The sequence below is a fragment of the Pseudorasbora parva genome, chromosome 8 (assembly GCF_024679245.1).
Source record: "Pseudorasbora parva isolate DD20220531a chromosome 8, ASM2467924v1, whole genome shotgun sequence".
Lineage (NCBI taxonomy): Eukaryota > Metazoa > Chordata > Actinopteri > Cypriniformes > Gobionidae > Pseudorasbora > Pseudorasbora parva.
In genome coordinates, this window is record NC_090179.1 from 29,451,665 (window position 1) to 29,469,465 (window position 17,801).

Sequence of the window (17,801 nt, forward strand, 5' to 3'; positions counted from 1 at the left end):
TGAGATTTCCTGTGCTTGATTACCGTTGTTGCATTGATGTCCTTGCGGCGGTCAGGGATCTCGGCCTTGTTGGGGTTGTTGGCTGTGCTGACCATAGGGCTCGATGGGGGGATGCTACGACTGCCCACCACACTGCAGCTGGCCTTTCTTGAAGGGAGACGTTCCTCTTTTAGATCCCCCTCTCCTGTACTGGTGGGGCTGCGCTTGGGGTGGGTTACTGGCACTGATGGCCCACCTAACAAATATATAAATACAATTGTGAAAACAGTTCATATTAAATAATTATATATTTGTATTACTATGAATCTTATTACTGCTACTACTACTAATAATAGTATTATATTATAATATATTAATATTATAATATTATTAATACAAAATGATCAATGACTAATTAAATTGTTACCAATAATAGAATAATAATGCAATATAATTACTATTATACTGTTAATACTATTAATATGATTCATATTTTATCATTAATAAATGGCAATAATAATAAAATAATAATAATTTCAATAGGCAGTATTAATATTAATAATAATAATTATTTTTGGTAATTTACGTATATATAGTTCCTTTAAACTATATATATATATATATATATGTGTGTGTGTGTGTGTGTGTGTGTGTGTGTGTGTGTGTGAGTGAGTGAGTGAGTGTTTCAATGATTTGATCATTAATAAAAGGCCAATAATAAAAATAACAAAAATAACCATAATAATTATTATGTTTATTGTTATAAATGTATATAAATAATAAAATAATATGAACGTTTAAAGGAACTATATGTAAGAAATATATTTCAATTAATCATAAAATGGCCCTAATATGTCACTAGACATTAAGAAATCATGTTAATTTCAAATACGGTACTTATATCACTGACAGCAGTAGTCCGACTAGGATATTGTCATTTAAAAGTTGTTGTTGCAGCCCTCAACTGATGTTGATGTTGACATGTTGTGTTTTGGCCTGAAGCTCCACCCTCCATAATAATATAGATTTTATTGATTAATAATACTATTAATTGTTAGAAGTGTTATACTATTATTCATGCAAATTTTTATTTTCACAAAAATATGCAATTAAGCTATAACATAACTATAGTTAAGCTATATATAATTATAAACTATAACTGGTAGACACCCCCATCAATACTAAAATGGATCACCTTTGAAAACCTCTGATCTAGGCCATTTATAAATATGAAATTATCCTTGAGGAGTGTAGGGACTCACAGAAGTCGCTGTGCCTTCTCTGGCGGTGGTATGTGGAGGCACTGCGCTGGGGTTTAGCGTGACTGGAGGCAGGGGTGGAGCTGGAGGAGGAGGTGGAGGAGTGTTTGCTGGTGCCGTTTGTGATGGTACTGGGCCTCACCCGTGCTAGAGACAGACTACTGCTCGACCGGGACTCCATGCCATCCTAATACGGGAAACATATGGTATATTACACACTTATTACACACTTATAGCACACAGGCTGCTCTCATGTCAGTGGCAATCCCTATCTCACCTCATTCTTGCGACTTAGCAGCAGATATGTGGCAAATATCTCATTGTACTTCTGTGTGGTCAGGGCATCTTTGATTTCATCACGGGAATAACCCATTCCTATCATTACATCTGTATGAGCAGAGAGAGACAAAAAATAATCAAGTTAATAAATTTAGCTGATGGTTTTAGTCACACTTTGGGTCTTGCTAGAAGGGTTTAAATTTATGTTCTGGCAATAACAATGCAAAAAAAAAAAAAAGTATTTAAAAATGGCAATACTTTAACAGAATATACACAACAAAGATACATTAAATTGTTCCAAAATATTTATTTGAATAATTTCTTATGGATCATGTGACAGAAGAATGGCTGCTAAAATTCAGCTTTGCTATCACAGGAACAAAATCTTTTTTTTTAAAACATTAAAATACAAAAAGTCACAGTATTTTTCACAGTATTACCATTTAACAGTATTTTTGATCAAATAAATGCAGCCTTTTGTTCAGCCTTGGTGAGCAAAAGAGACTTCTTTCAAAAACTTTAAAAAATTGTACCAACTCCAAAGATTTAAACAGTACTATATTAAATTGTTTATTTTTCATAAATCATTTGCAAACTGATTCAATCATATATCAAAGAAGAACATTTTGCTATGGGATAAAAGAAAACAATATAACTTGATGTATTACTTAAATCAAGGTATACTGTTTGAAAACAAGAATTTACAAGTTCTTGTTTTAAAAGATGTTTATATAACAAAAAACAAGACAGAAATACTGATTATTTCCCAAATGTGTCAATGTTCATGTAAAAGTGACAAATGAGAAAGATGTGGCTACATTTCTTACCTATACGGTTGGTGTCACTATAATCTTCCACTGGCTCTATATGAGGTTTCAGCTCATCGCTTTCATACCCGACATTCATCCACTTATCCTTCATGATTTGCTGAAAGGGAAGAACAGAAAGTCAGATAAGTGAGCCGAAGGCTACAAGATCTATGTAAACTCAATAAGATGTGTTATCAGCTGTGATGGTCGATTGTGGATCGCAGTTGCTCCTCCTAACCTCCAGGGTGCAGCGTTTGGTGGGGTTGAGCACGAGAAACCGGCGCAGGATGCTCTCACAGTCGGTAGACATGTAGAATGGCACCCGGTATTTCCCCCTCAACACACGCTCACGCAGTTCCTGAGGGGACAACACAGACTTCTGTTCAACACCTAATCTTATTCTGAACCCGTCAGCCACTGAATCGCCCCCACGGCACATTGAAACAATCACAGCTCACTTGACCTACATTATTTGAGAGAAAAGCATTTCATAAGAGCACTTGCTGCATGTGATGTGCCTTAGAAAATGTCTCAAAATGACTGTTTGGAAATTGAACATTAGCAGAATATTAGCGGTGACTACATATTATTAAAAGTTTATTACAAAAGTAAAAAAAAAGTATTAAAAATTAAAGTGGCACATTTAATTGTGGTCAAAATGTATTTTATCCTGAATAATTATCATAGTCTCTACCAATAACGTTTTCTACTGAAATATAGAAAATACATGCAGCCATGAAAGAGATATTTAACAAACAAATAAATACTTTTATTGACCAAAACTATTTTACAATCAATGAAAATGTAATCTAAAATAATGCATAATAACAGGACATTACAGATTTATCATAATGGTTCATATTGAATATATTTTGGATGATACTGGATATTTAATTGTGTGCATTTATTTGCATAATTGTTTTTATAATCACCTAATGCTCACTAATCCGTTATCTTAATGTTATATTAAGATCCGATTAATCCGATATCGTAATGTTATCTGTTAATGTTAAATGTTAATATCAAATTGATTATCCATTTTATACTGTACATTATTATGCTCTGATGCTGAAATTCACTTGTAGCATTTAAAATGATTTGAGCTTTGAGTGCTTTATTTTTTTTTTTACACAGAATAGTTCATAATTTTAAAAGTGGTATTTATTGATTATATAAAAATAATTATTGGCTTATCTATGTATATTAGCAACAAATAATATTAAGGCATTCCTACCTATCACAGTTTAAAATATTAAAACAAAATCTAAGTGCAGGGTTGTTGCATGACATTTTTTACATTGCTTGACTTTCTTACTTTTTGTATAATATACTTTGTAATTTACCTTGAGGTTCTGTCCATCAAATGGCAGTGATCCGCTGACCAGCGTATAGAGAATAACCCCCAGACTCCAAATATCCACCTCTGGCCCGTCATACTTCTTTCCCTGAAAGAGCTCAGGGGCGGCGTAGGGGGGGCTGCCGCAGAACGTGTCCAGTTTACTGCCCATTGTAAATTCATTACTAAAGCCAAAGTCAGCAATCTTGATGTTGGAGTCTGCATCAAGCAGTAGGTTTTCCGCCTGATTGAGGTATAAGATAGGATGCAGTATATGACCATGAGCAGAAATGTAATAGTTTTATGCTTTGGGGGTATTTTAAAAGGGAGCAAAGTGTGTAGCCTTTACTCTCTTATGAAAGTTTGAGAGGTAATAAAACGATGTACAAGTCATGAGAAAGAACAATAACCTTCAAGTCCCTGTGAACAATATTCTTCTGATGACAGTAATGAACTGCAGACACAATCTGAAAGGAAAAACAATCACATCGACATATTTGAACAAACAGTTAAACAAAACTGATCCATTTTTACAAGCACAAACTTTTATAGCATCTTTAACAAATTAGAAACAGAAAACACAGCTTGGTTTTGCTCCTCTCAGATTTGTTTTTTATCAAAGGTGAAAAAGTTTAAAGATTTATAGCTATAGATATATAAAAATCTATCGTCTGACAATTATAAAACTTTTTTTTTTGCTTTTTTTGGAGCCTTGGTGTACCATTTTTTTCTGTTTGTGATGTGCATGCTCTGGTCCTGTTAGAGATTTATAGAATTTATGATAGTTCTTACCTGTCGGAATTTAGCACGTGCCTCCTTTTCCTTCATTCTCCCATGGGATACGAGGTAGTCAAATACTTCACCTATCACAGAAGAAAAAAATAAGATAATTTACAAAATCAAAAAAATTCAATTAACTCTTCCTCAAACGACGTAAAACTAAGCTGCTAAATTATCTATTTAAATGTATTTCACTTGATAACTGGTAAACAGCCAATAATACATTTCTACTCTATATACAGGGCATCCGGAAAGTATTAACAGAGCTTCACCTTTACCATATTTTATGTTACAGCCCTATTCCAAAATTAATTAAATTCATATTTTCCCCTCTCAATTATACAAACAATACCCTATAATTACAACATGAAAGTAGTTTGTTTGAAATATTTGCAAATGTATATACAAAAAAAAATCATGTGCATTCTGTTTCCACTGATCATCCATGAGATGTTTCCACGACTTAATTGGAGTCCACCTGTGGTAAATTCAGTTGATTGGATGTGATTTGGAAAGGCACACACATGTCTATATAAGGTCCCAGAGTTAACAGTACATGTCAGAGCACAAACCAAGCCATGAAGTCCAATGAGTTGTCTATAGACCTCCGAGACAGGATTGTATCGAAGCACAGACCTGGGGAAGAGTACAGAAACATTTCTGCAGCATTGAAGCTCCCAATGATGAGCACAGAGCACATCATTTGTAAATGGAAGACATTTTGACCCAGGACTCTTCCTAGAGCTGGTCACCCAGCCAAACTGAGTGATCGGGGAAGAAGGGCCCTATGGGAGGTGACAAAGAACCTGATGGTCACTCTGACAGAGCTCCAGTGTTTCTCTGTGGACAGAGGAGAACCTTTCAGAAGAACAACCATCTCTGCAGCACTCCACTAATCAGGCCTGTTTGTTAGAGTGGCCTTATGGAGGCCACTTCTCAGTAAAAGGCACATGACAGACAGCCTGGAGTTTACCAAAAGGCACCTGAAGGATTCTCAGACCATGAGAAACTAAATTCTCTTGACTGATGAAACAAAGATTGAACTTTTTGGCCTGAATGGCAAGTGTCATGTCTGGAGTAAACTAGGCACCGCTCATCACCTGGCCAATACCATCCATACAGTTAAGCATGGTGGTGGCAGCATCATGCTGTGGGGAGGTTGTTCAGCGGCAGGAACTGGGCGACTAGTCAGGATCGAGGAAAAGATGAATGCAGCAATGTACAGAGACATCCTTGATGAAAACCTGTTCCAAAGTGCTCTGGACCACAGACTGGGGCGAAGGTTCATCTTCCAGTAGGACAACAGCCCTAAGCACACAGCCAAGATAACAAAGGAATGACTACGGCACAACTCTGTGAATGTATTTGAGTGGCCCAGCTTAGAACCCAGACTTGACCCTGATTGAACATCTCTGGAGAGATCTGAAAATGGCTGTGCACCGACGCTCCCTATCCAAACTGATGGAGCTTGAGGGCTCCTGCAAAGAATGAGAGAAACTGCCCAAAAATAGGTGTGCCTTGTAGCCTCATACTCAAAAAGACGTGAGACTGTAATTGGTGCCAAAAGTGCTTCAACAAAGTATTGAGCAAGGGATATGAATACTTATGTATGTTTTTTTTATATTATTTTCATAAATGTGCAAAGATTTAAAGGTGTCATGAACTGGCTTTTTTTCTTTTTTTATACTGTATCTGAGGTCAACTAATGACGTTTGTGTGTTTTTTACATTAAAAAACATCATAACTAATAAGTAATAGGCTATTTTCTACACTGATTTTGAGTCTGTCTACTGAACACTGGGTTTTGATGGGGTTTTTGATTGAACACACACACGAACACACACACGTGCACGCCCAGATCAAGAAAGAATTTCTGCCAATGGGCTTACGTTTTGGTAGCCCGTCTAGAAACCACACAGCCCCAGGAATACTATTAGGCCTACATATAAAAAAGACGTTTTACTTGCATAAGTTTGTTGCACCAATCCTGTCAAATCCAATATAGAAGCACAACATTGTGTCTGCAAATCCAGGACTTGAGACTTGTTTACAAATGATTTCACGGTGAAATGAAGCGAACACACAACTGTTCTTCCCCACGTGAGATGGGACTTCATAAAAAATAAATGAAGTATCACACATTCCTAAAATTATGATCCGAAGGAAGCCCATGCAGCGACTACAATATCTTGCTATCTTCTTCCACATATTAATTGCTGCTGGCTAGTGATCGACCGAACAGCTCCATGAGATGGTGGGCAGGACTACTGAATTAGACGTGCTGTAGAGGCGGTGTTTCGTAGCGCGATGATGTAAGAACGAAGCCCACAATCGTTTTCTGGGCCTGATGTCTATAAAAGCTTTTAGACACCAGGCCTAAACTGACTAAAAAGGAAGTTTTCAGCTCTTATATTACCATGACCTTTTATATATCAAAAGCTTAAGGTAAAGTTGATTTCTCAATTCATCACACCTTTAAAACAAACTTCTTTCATGTTGTCATTTTAAGGTAATGTTTGAAGAATTGAGGAAAAAAACCAATAATTTAATTCATCTTGGATAAGAACATTTAGAAAAAGTAAAGCACTGTGAATACTTCATGGATGCACTGTAGTCCAAAATTAATTATTCATTAAATTAAATAAAAATGTATTTAAATACATTTTAAATGCTACAAGTGAATGTAGGCATCACAACATTATAGTGTACGGTAGGTTTTTTTAAAGATTGAATTTAATGGTTATTATTGATATTATTAAAACAAATTTAAGTGAGTCTTACATTAATAAAACAATCTCTAATATTAGATGATAATCTATTTGGTACAGATATATTGCACATTCCTACATGAAACTACATAGAAGTAAAGGTAAATATTAAAGTAGACACACATTGGATGGGTAATGGAGGTCACTGATATAACACATTTACACAAGTTATTAACAATCAATTGGGAATTTCCTGATTAATAAAGTTAGCTACTTAACACCCAATGAACAAACACAATGTTTCATTCCGCTTCACATTCACTGACGACAGAATGAGATTCATTAGAGGAAGGGCTGGATAATGAATAAGCTTCCAGTGAGATGTAAAGCAGGGGGAGGAAACAGAAAGGGCAGACTGCCAATGTGTAGTATAAGCTACCGCTGTATATGAGTGTCCATGCGCTCGCACGTGCATCAGCCTCATCAGATAGATTAGGAGTGGTGGAAACGTGTGATTTATTAAGAGAGCAGCTGATTCAAGAGCCACGAATAGGATGGGCTAAAGTTAAAATAAGCCTGATTTAACTATGAGCATCTTTACTAGCTCCTCTAATGGCTGAGCTGTGTGGGCCTGGCTTCAGTGAATACACATGAAACCTATAGAAGAGCCTGTGCAGCTGCGTTCAGCTCAGAGTCTGATTGATGCAACTGTCACACACATGCAATTTGCAAACTGGAGACACGTGTGAGTATTTATGTAAAAATGTATCAAAGCTTGATGGTACATACAGCAAAAAAAGAAAGAGAGAGAGAAAGTAAAAATATAAATTACTTTTTACAGGATTATTTAATTTGATTCTTTTAAGCAATGTTTTCCAATAATGTGCATCAGAGTTATGTTGAAGCGAGGAGGAACCATACCTCCACTGGCGTATTCCATCACAAGGTAGAGTGTCTTCTCCGTCTCAATCACTTCAAAGAGCTGAACTGTAGATGAATTTCAAAAATCATAATATTATGTATGTAAAGTGCTAAAACATAATGGTAATGGTAAGAGCATTGAGCAACAGAGGATAAGCGCAAGTTGTTGTATGATTGGTTCAAGGAAAACCTAAAAATGTAAATTATGTAAAACATTGCAATTTGAGAGCTACATCAAAGAGAACAATATCAGTAAATAAATATTTACTGAAAATGTTCTCTGCGATATAGCCCTCAAATCTCATTTGCGCAAGCAAATATTCAAATATGACCCACTAGATTTGATATGTCCTTTTGTCTTTATTTGAAGTTAAAATATACAAAAAAGACAATAACTTAAATAAGTACAAACATTTATAAAATTGAAATAAAAACAAATGCAAGCTAAATAGATATATTAGAAAAAAACATTAAATTAATAAAACGTCAACTAAATTTAAAATGAAAACTGAAAATATTAAAATTAAAGTACATTCAAAATATTAATGAATAGTTCAGAATAGTATATATCTGCTACAGATGCAGATAATAAAAAAAGAGGCCTCAGATGTCAATATTTTATCATGTTAAGGATGAAATGAAGAAGGCTGATATTTCTCTTTAGAAACATCTAAAATACTCACCTATGTTTGGGTGGTTGAGACCCTTCATGATCCGTACCTCTCGAAAGAGCTGTGGAGAGATAAAATAATAAAGTAATTAGTAAAATCAGCTATACATTTTAAGTGTACATAGAGAGTATAACAATTAATAATATATAATTTAAAAATACATTAAAAATTAAATTAAAAATTATTGTTTATTTTACATTACTTTTCACCCAAATTGTTATGCTGATCATGTAATATGTATTAACCTAGAAATAAATACAAAATAAAAACATTTTCACAAGTGGACTCAAGCCTTTTCCAGTCATGTTTAGTGGTTGTCAGACATGGTTTCATTGATAGTTTTAATAAAACATCAGAAGCTACAATAACTATGCAAAGAAAGGTATTCATACAGCAAAGTCCATGATAAATACAAAACACGGCCCACACTCTGTGATGCAGCTCGCAGACCAGCCTGTCCTTTTTAACGACGGTTAAATTGAACGGAAAAGAGATCAAGCCAAAAAAAGACCCGTATTGTGACCAATCTTTCTTTCTGTTGTCTAGAACATCAGAGCTAACCGATGGGACACACAGAGGGCAGTCTGCAGTCAACATGTCTGCTGCTGAGAATCATGGTCTTGAAGTATAAGCTTGAATCGCTGTTACACACAAAGAATCCTTCTCAATTTTGTAACATATCCTTGTTTTAAATTTGAATGAGGGCAAATAATGACAGTATTTAAATTTTTGTGGGAACTATCCCATTAAGTTTAAGATGTCCAACCTAATGACCACAATGAAACGACAAACAAGGTGTGTGAGAAGCGTCCGTCTGCTGTTTGAAAGCAGAACTTGATTGCTGCAAGGACCTTGTATGACAAAAGGAGAGGGGCGGAGAGACAGAGTCAAAGAGAGAAGTGACAGACCAAGAAAAAGCGTGACTAAAGGACAAACAGTCACGAAGCCAACCAGTGTACATCTGAATCTGAGAAACAGAAATGGAAGGTAAAGGAGAGAGAGTGCAAACACATAATAAGTGGAATGTGTCAATGGCTGACAGACACGATACTGTTAGAGCTAATTCTTCCCAAACACACTCAGTCACCCTGGGAGAAAGTCCAAATGAAACAGAGCGAGAGAGCGAGAGCGAGAGCGAGAGAGAGAGAGAGAGAGAGAGAGAGAGAGAGGCCATGTTTTCATTTGTCTTGTTTTTGTCCTCACTCACTGCCCTCTGTGTGTCCCATCGGTTAGTTTCCATTTACCATTCGCTTTCAATTCAGGAGTCTGTACAGCTTCACTTTCCCACCCCTGGGCCAAAATCATAGGTTGACAAAAAGCATCACAACACAAAGCTCAACAAACTGACATGGAATCAGGGCCAAGTTTTCTTTTTTAATGCAGTATAGACACAATGATTACTAACACAATAGCTCTGTTCCAAATCCCAGTGTGCTGCCTACAGAGGAAGCATTTTAAGGAATCACATGCCCTTAAAAAAAAAGGCAACTTACTTATGCTCTTATACTTAGTTTTGGACAGAATTCTACATATTCTGAGAAGACAATTCCAGATTGCACCATTTTTATGATTATATTTATATACCGTATGTACCGTTCATTATATTTATTATATTTTTGGTTTTAGTCTGAGCTAACTTTAAAAATGTTAATACACCCTTACATTAGCTGTTAAAAACTTGTATGCAGTACTCAGAACTATCAGTTAAAACAGTTCAGCCAATCTTACACAGTATCATGTTGTTAGCTTAGCAACATGCTAACCTAAAATGCACCATTAAAATCAGTTGTGATTCACATCTCATATGCAGTTATTTGTGTACCATGCAGTTTGAGTTGTTGTGTATGTATTGTAGATCATTCCAAATCAGTCATAAGGTCCCATGAAGGATAGGATGCTTAGTAGTTTTTGGAAAAGAGCAAATGATTATCTAAATTCCTTAATTAGAGCTTGAGAATGATGAAGGCCTTTTTTGCTGACTTAATTTCCTAAGGGTTCGTATTCCTGTCTCTCCTGAAAGGTCTTTTCAAGACAAACGACCTCAAACGGCTTTATATTTGGCTGCTTTAAAGAACAGAAAGGAATTCCAGTGAAGTTCTCTCTAGATTTATACTGTCTGCATGCTGACAGCCCCCCGAGGAGTTTTGTTTTGCTTCTCGATGCTCATACGCTCTACCTTTGGGCATAATTCGCTTTAACAACACCGATACAGAAGCAGGTTTGCCCTTTATACATCAGACACACTAACCTGGTTCAATAAGATTATGATCGAAATGCCATTGCATGTATTTTGAGAAACATGAGGCCTTTTGAGAAACATGAGACACCATCGGCAAAATCACAAAAGATCTTGGCATGGTGTCAAAGGCAAGTAGGACTAGTTTTTAGATATTAGAACTAAAAATATATTTTAAGGGTTGACAACATGAATTGGACTGATTATGATAACTGAGGTTTCCTGTATGTGTTCTGACAGAAGTGATGAAACAGAAATACATAAAAATTAGATTTTTACATTTTCAGAAGGTATACACTTCAAAAGCAAAATTTGAGGTACTATAGCTAACACGGTTCTGGTGGGACACACCAACAGTAGGCATCTGTTTGAGGTCACTAATCTGTTTGTTTTACGCATGTACGGCTGGCACACACAAACACAGATGCTCTCAAATGCGAATTGAACTGATCGAGGCAGACAGGTTACATAATGACCCCTCTAATGCGAAAGACTCTGAGCCAGCAGTACAATCACTGTACACAGAAAGGAAATCGAATCTACTTTCTCATACCTATTAAAGAGACTGAGTGCTGAAACAAAACAGAGCCGTTACATCACTAGTATGCACAGGTTTTTTTGTTTTTTTAAAAACTCCAATCAACTCCAATGTGCATATTTTCACAAGTGCATTAAAAGTTCAATATATCCCATTAACTAGCCGATCAACACTGTAAAATTTGCATGTAGTTGTTTTGTTTTATAATAAAAATATCAACATCAAGGTCAAATAACTGTTCAATTGTATGCATTGATGAATCGACCACAATACAGTACATTACATTACAGTACAGACCAGTAAGGTAATAAAAAAGGGAACATTTTAATTATCACTATATGCTGATTTGAAACATTTATTGTTATTATCAATGCTGAAAACTGCTTAATATTTTTGTGAAAACCATATAAGGTTTTTTCATGATTCTTTGATGAATTAAAGTTAAAAAAAGCATTTATTTCAAAAATACATTTTGTAATAATGCTAAAGTGTCAGAATTGTTCTGTTTGTTTCTGTCACTCTAATGCTTCCTTCCTTCTATCATCATAAATCCTAGTTTCCAAGGTAAAAAATTGGACATAAAAGCCCTCTCAAGTCAAAATTTGATGAGCTAGTAATCCCGTCTTCAGAAGTGGGAAGTAGAAAATATCCAATAGCATTTTAAGGCAGCATAAGTTGATCTAGTTTGCCAGTCTGTGCCTGTTTCATTATGTTCACCTGTTGTTAATTCATTAACTCAGTATTCCCCTCGATTATGCTTGCTACAGACCTTGCGATTTTGTCAATCCCATAAGAACATTACAAATCACACTGTATGACATGAATCTAATGAACTTGGATACAAGTCGACATGTATGCAGACTGTACGATTGTTACACTTATTGAATTGTAGGCTATAGTTAGTATAGAAGAATAAAACGACATCAGCATGCGCTAGTGATAAACAAACAGAGCAAGATGAATCGCACTTTGGGAATCGTGGTTTTAATGATCGCTGAAAAAAAGAGGAAAATATGGATGCTGTCATGGCGCTAGATAAGAGGCATGCCAATTATGCAACTAGAGCTTGAGGAAAGTAGTTTTAAGTTTTACTATTATGCCACATTGATTAATACGACATATGCTGCATTTTTTTCTGGCTAGTCAGTAGACGTAGGTCATAGCAGCAAACATACGGAGAGATGATCATGCTAAATTTCTGACACTCTATGATGTAGGACGACCGTTTATGAACCACTACCACAGAAATTGCCACAACATGGTAATTTTAGTCTAGAACAACTCAATATCATACAATGCGTACCAGCCATTAGTCTGGTTATTTATACTCCCTGTGTTATCCAGTTATTTGTCCGATCTCCAGACAAATCTCCGGTCTGTGTTTAGTGGTTGTGATTCCTCCGTTTATCTCCTGATTTTCCTAGTGGATCTAAATTAAAAAAACAATTTGTTTGCTTCTCTATTGTTGTGCACTCATTACAGCCATCGTTGCATGACAAAAAGTCTTTACTGTGATTTTTGGTCAATTTAATGCATCATTACTAAATAAAAGTATAAAAAAAAATTATCCTATGACCTCACACCATATGTTGTACTGTTCTACAGATGTTTAGCAGGTTTTTTCTTGCAGATTTCTTTCTATAAAAAAGACAGATACACATTAAGAGTGTTTTTGTTTTTTTGTTTCTTGCAATGTGCACAGGTGACCTGGTCTTTTCAATTTGGAATGTGGGAGTGTATTTCTATTTTTATGAGCAGTCATATAAGCTGAATGATCGCATGACATCAGGGGTATCCTGAGACATCAAACGTCACCTGGCACACACATACATGAACAGCCCCTTGAGAGCGTATCTAATTGAATTGCACATCAGCTGTTCACCTGAGCCCTAAAGATAACCATCAGATAATCCAGTCCCTCCCTCGCTCTCTTTTTTCATGTATCTCTCCTGCTTTTCCTCAAAGACAGGACTTCCTGGTTCATTTCCCAGGCTCTGGTCTCACGTCACGGTTGCTATGGTGACCTGGTATTAAAGCAGGGACTTATCTCACCCCCTAAGTCAGGCAACACTCCCTAGCACCTGATGGAAAACCTGCCTCTGCCCGCACATTACTACTCTTTTTCTACACTTTTCTCCAGTTTCTACGTTCCATTTTTCATGTTGCTGACTTCCAGACAGCGGTAAATCAAACCCTGAATTGATCTCCTTAATTTTTTCTTCTTTTAGAGAAAATCATATGCTTTCAAAAGATTTTCCTTTCTCGGTTTCCCCCTGGGTGCATTGTGGGTGAATGAGGTCATGTTGGAGATGCTGGGCGCAAACATTTGTCAAGCCCAGAGTGTTGTTTGAGCAGGACCACCTCACCTTGACCCCACTGCAGGCCTCCCACCAGTTAATCCAGGCCTTGTGCTGGAAGCCTGATTGAGCAGCATTTACAGATGCAAAGAGCAAAAACCCTAAATGCCTGCTCAAACCGATAACTATAAAGATAACAAAGTACCAGTTCTAAAAATCGCTCTCTCAATATTAAAGAACAGCAGAGTTCACACCACAACTGATGATAACACACAGAGAAACAATATTGTTGAAATCACTTTCAGAATGATTTTATCCAGCTGATGAATGATAAAAACATTGACGGCCAATCAGAATCCATCCTGCTGTAACAGGCTTGAGCATTTAAAGGTGTCATGAACTGGCTTTTTTTTTAAATTCTAAATCAAGTCAACTTAAGACGTTTGCATGGTTTTTACATTCAAAAACATCATAACTAATACATAATAGGCTATCCTCTACACTGGTTTTGAGGCTCTTTCCTGAACGCTGGGTTTTGATAGGCGTGACGCACTTAAGACTTGGAATTAAACGGCCACGACTAGGATTGGAAGATTTGCATATTTAATGAGCTTCCACTCCCTTGTCAGATCACGGGAGGGATTGTTTTGAAAGTGGCAACCGGAATTATTCTCTGACAGGGATCTCAAAACGTATTTATCAAACAAACACAATGTTTTATCTCTTATCCACTCACTCACAATTTATTAATTTTTGTATTACTTGGCCCACCTGATCGGTGGATAAGCACGAACCGCACACACAAGCGGGAGTGTGCTATTCAAATATCAAGTCAAGAGAGTGAACATTAACAACGCAGATCAAGAAAGGAATGTTATTTCACTATTTAAGATTCACCGGCTCGCCAACGGGCTTACGTTTTGGGAGCTAATCTGGAAAACACATAGCCCCGGGACGTTGGGCTTTGCGAGCCCCCTAGTCCATAACATTAAAAGTCCGATCTGATCTGTTCTGATCCTAAATCACAATGAAACAATAAATAAGGGATTCTCCAGCCTGTGACAGCGAGCTGGTATGCTCTGTTAGACACGCACACATAATCAATATGATCTATAACAATGCAATACTATCGCATATAAAAAACATGTTTTACTCACATAAGTGTGTTGCACCATTCCTGTCGTATCCAATATAGAAGGCACAGCATTGTGTTTTAATCTCAATAGGTCTGCAAATCCAGTGTCGGCCTGTGTCTTGTTAAAAAAATTATTATCTTGCTATCTTCAGCGTGTTTATTGCTCTTTTAGCTGCACGAGTCGGTGGGCGGGGCTACTGAAGAAGTGTACGCACAGAGGCGGCGTTGTACCCTTCTAATACGTCATTGATTAGAGAGCCTTGTTTTCTGGGCTTGGTGTCTATAAAAGCTTTTCTTTTACTAACAAGGATGTTTTCAGCTGTAAAACTTACAGGATATTGTTATATTACCATTAACTTTTATATATCAAAGGCTCAAGAGAAAGTTGATTTCTCAATTCATCAACACTTTAAAGTGACAGAAAAGCACACGTTTAGTATAAACAGAACGATATCAACCACTGGTGTGGACACAAGTATTGTTATAGTTATCGTTATATGGTGTGAATGGGCCTTAACTGTACAGTTATCTTATAAAGAAATGCACAGGCAAAAATAATCTAAATATACATGGGAGGGTTTACAGCTGAAAACACATAGCAAGAGATCAGGCCCAAACATGTCGAGACACCTCTTTATGCATTACAGTAAAAATATAAAAACAGTAAGATTGTTAGTTTATAGAAATAAATTCACATTGTGAATTATAAACCGGCAGGGGTGTAAAGCCACAACTGCGGGATTTAAAGTGCTATTTTCGTATTCTTTTTAAAACTAATCATAGTATTATTCATATTTAGAATTTTTATTTTCACAATTTAGTTACATACTTTGTTTATATTTTACATTTAGTTGGAATAATTTTACTCTAAGTTTCTGAAGTTAATTTTTTTCCATCATATTTTTATATTTTATTTCAGGTTTATTTTAATGAACAAAAACAACTTTAAGAGTTTTAGTTAAGAACAACAACATTTAACTTTGTGAGATATAAAAATATAATGATAAAAACATATGCAATTAAATTATGTTTACACAGCCAAAAATTGTTGCAACACCTTCATTGTGAATTTTTTGTTGTTGAGTAAAATGGTTATCAAACAAGAATAAAAAACAGGCCAGGATGAGCTTTTATCCCTTGACATCAGAATGGAGGCAGATCTGATGTGGAGCAGAATTTTGGAATTGGATTTATTGAGCGACACTTCAGTAGAAGAAACCAAGCAAACGATATAATGTCAAGGCGCCCGTTGCTTATCATGTACGTAAACATGGATTTACATGAAAGAGATATCTTTAATCCTATCACATCTGGTGTTAAGACAAGGTGTGACACTTTACACTGAGGCAATTCTTCAGTATTAGGCGTATTTCTTCATTCATCAGGTCACTGAAAATGTCTAATAACCTCAAGCATGCCCTTATCAAGCTCATCAGTCAGACATCAGCACATCACAGCCATCCACATCCCACAGGGAATTATTTTTCATCTGCGTCTGCTCCTGTCCAGGCCTCTTTCCACACCATATCCAACTGCTCCATGGAGAGGGGGTGAAATATGCAAATCAGAGGCTTGAAATTTTTGCATGTCTGAGCAAGAGAACAAAAACGCCCACGTAACACTTCTGACATCAAAAAATAGCAATAACAATGAATATTAGCATGTGAATTATCCTTTGCCTCTTATAACCGTTGCGTAATTCCACAATTAAAGGAATAACCTACTCAAAAATGCAAATTCTGTCATAATTTTCTCATGCTCACATCATTCAAACATGTATGACTATTTCTTCTGTGGAACATTAAAAAGAAACTTGAAACATTGGGGTCCAAACAAAGTTATTATATAATATTAAAAATATATATTTTATTTTGGCAAAGCAATATTTCTCATTTATCTCAAATAACATTGGCTTTGGAATGACCCAAGGGTGAGTAAATGATGACAATTGTCATTACTTGGTGAACTAAATATTATGCAGAGATGGAACACTATGGCTTATTGAATTTTCCAGACTGTTCAGAATCTTTAAACTGGATCACGTTGTGGTGGGAGGCGTTGACAAGAAGCTTACATGGGTGCCACATTATATCTAAGTCTATCTGAAGGCATTGTAAGAGCCTCTTAAAAGGGTAAGAAGTTCTGCATCGCTGCATATTCTACAAAAATCTGCAAGACTTAGAGGAATCACGTCAGTCTGACAGACGACTGCTACAATAATTTCCCAGCAGTGGTTATACGTCATATTGGTAATCCCTGCTTCTACATCTTTGGCTCGTTCTGTTCCCAAAGGGAAGGTTTTTTCAGGGTGATTGTCAGTAAGCTAATGGCATCCTCATATGACCGCAGCTGGCTGTCTGTTTTTCTCTGTATACCATCTCATTCTCACCTAAAGAAATCTGACGTTCAGTCAATCCAACAAACACACACACACAAGCACACACACAGCCAAGTCCTGGAAAAATGTACCATTTAGATGAGAAAACAATGTTAGTTGACAAATTAAAGTGAATCATTCACATATACAAGCGATTCTACCAAAGAAAACCCTTCAGGATTTCAAAGTACTTCTATGGCTCCCAGGCATTAGTGCACATGCCCACGCCATTACCCTAGCATTGATCTGGAGCCCGGTGAGTGACAGAGAGAGAAAGAGAGCTGGATCACCACAGAGAGCAAAGCAGATGGTCTCATCAGGGCACACCAACAGCTCAGGTCAAAGCTGCCTCTGGGGGGGCCGAACATCAGGACAGGAAGTGCCAGAGGGAAAAACTTTGGCTTACCCAGAAGCCTCATGGTAAGGGGGCATGTCCCAAAGGAATATTTTATTGCTCAGTGCTCTTTCAAAGCTCT

At 36.5% G+C, this 17,801-nt stretch overlaps 1 protein-coding gene across 4 annotated transcripts in view; it reads right to left on the reverse strand.

Annotated features, from left to right (window-relative positions):
* Window positions 1–17,801, reverse strand: part of mark4b (MAP/microtubule affinity-regulating kinase 4b) — a 53,003-nt gene that overhangs the window by 11,258 nt on the left and 23,944 nt on the right. For all 4 annotated transcript variants that reach the window (XM_067450693.1, XM_067450694.1, XM_067450695.1 and 1 more), the window contains exons 4-13: window positions 8,755–8,803; window positions 8,072–8,137; window positions 4,455–4,525; window positions 4,073–4,129; window positions 3,670–3,906; window positions 2,565–2,684; window positions 2,345–2,444; window positions 1,516–1,625; window positions 1,242–1,425; window positions 24–235 (exon numbers count right to left, since the gene is read on the reverse strand). In XM_067450693.1, the coding sequence (XP_067306794.1) occupies window positions 24–235; window positions 1,242–1,425; window positions 1,516–1,625; window positions 2,345–2,444; window positions 2,565–2,684; window positions 3,670–3,906; window positions 4,073–4,129; window positions 4,455–4,525; window positions 8,072–8,137; window positions 8,755–8,803 (1,206 nt within the window). The remainder of the gene's footprint in view (window positions 1–23; window positions 236–1,241; window positions 1,426–1,515; window positions 1,626–2,344; window positions 2,445–2,564; window positions 2,685–3,669; window positions 3,907–4,072; window positions 4,130–4,454; window positions 4,526–8,071; window positions 8,138–8,754; window positions 8,804–17,801) is intronic.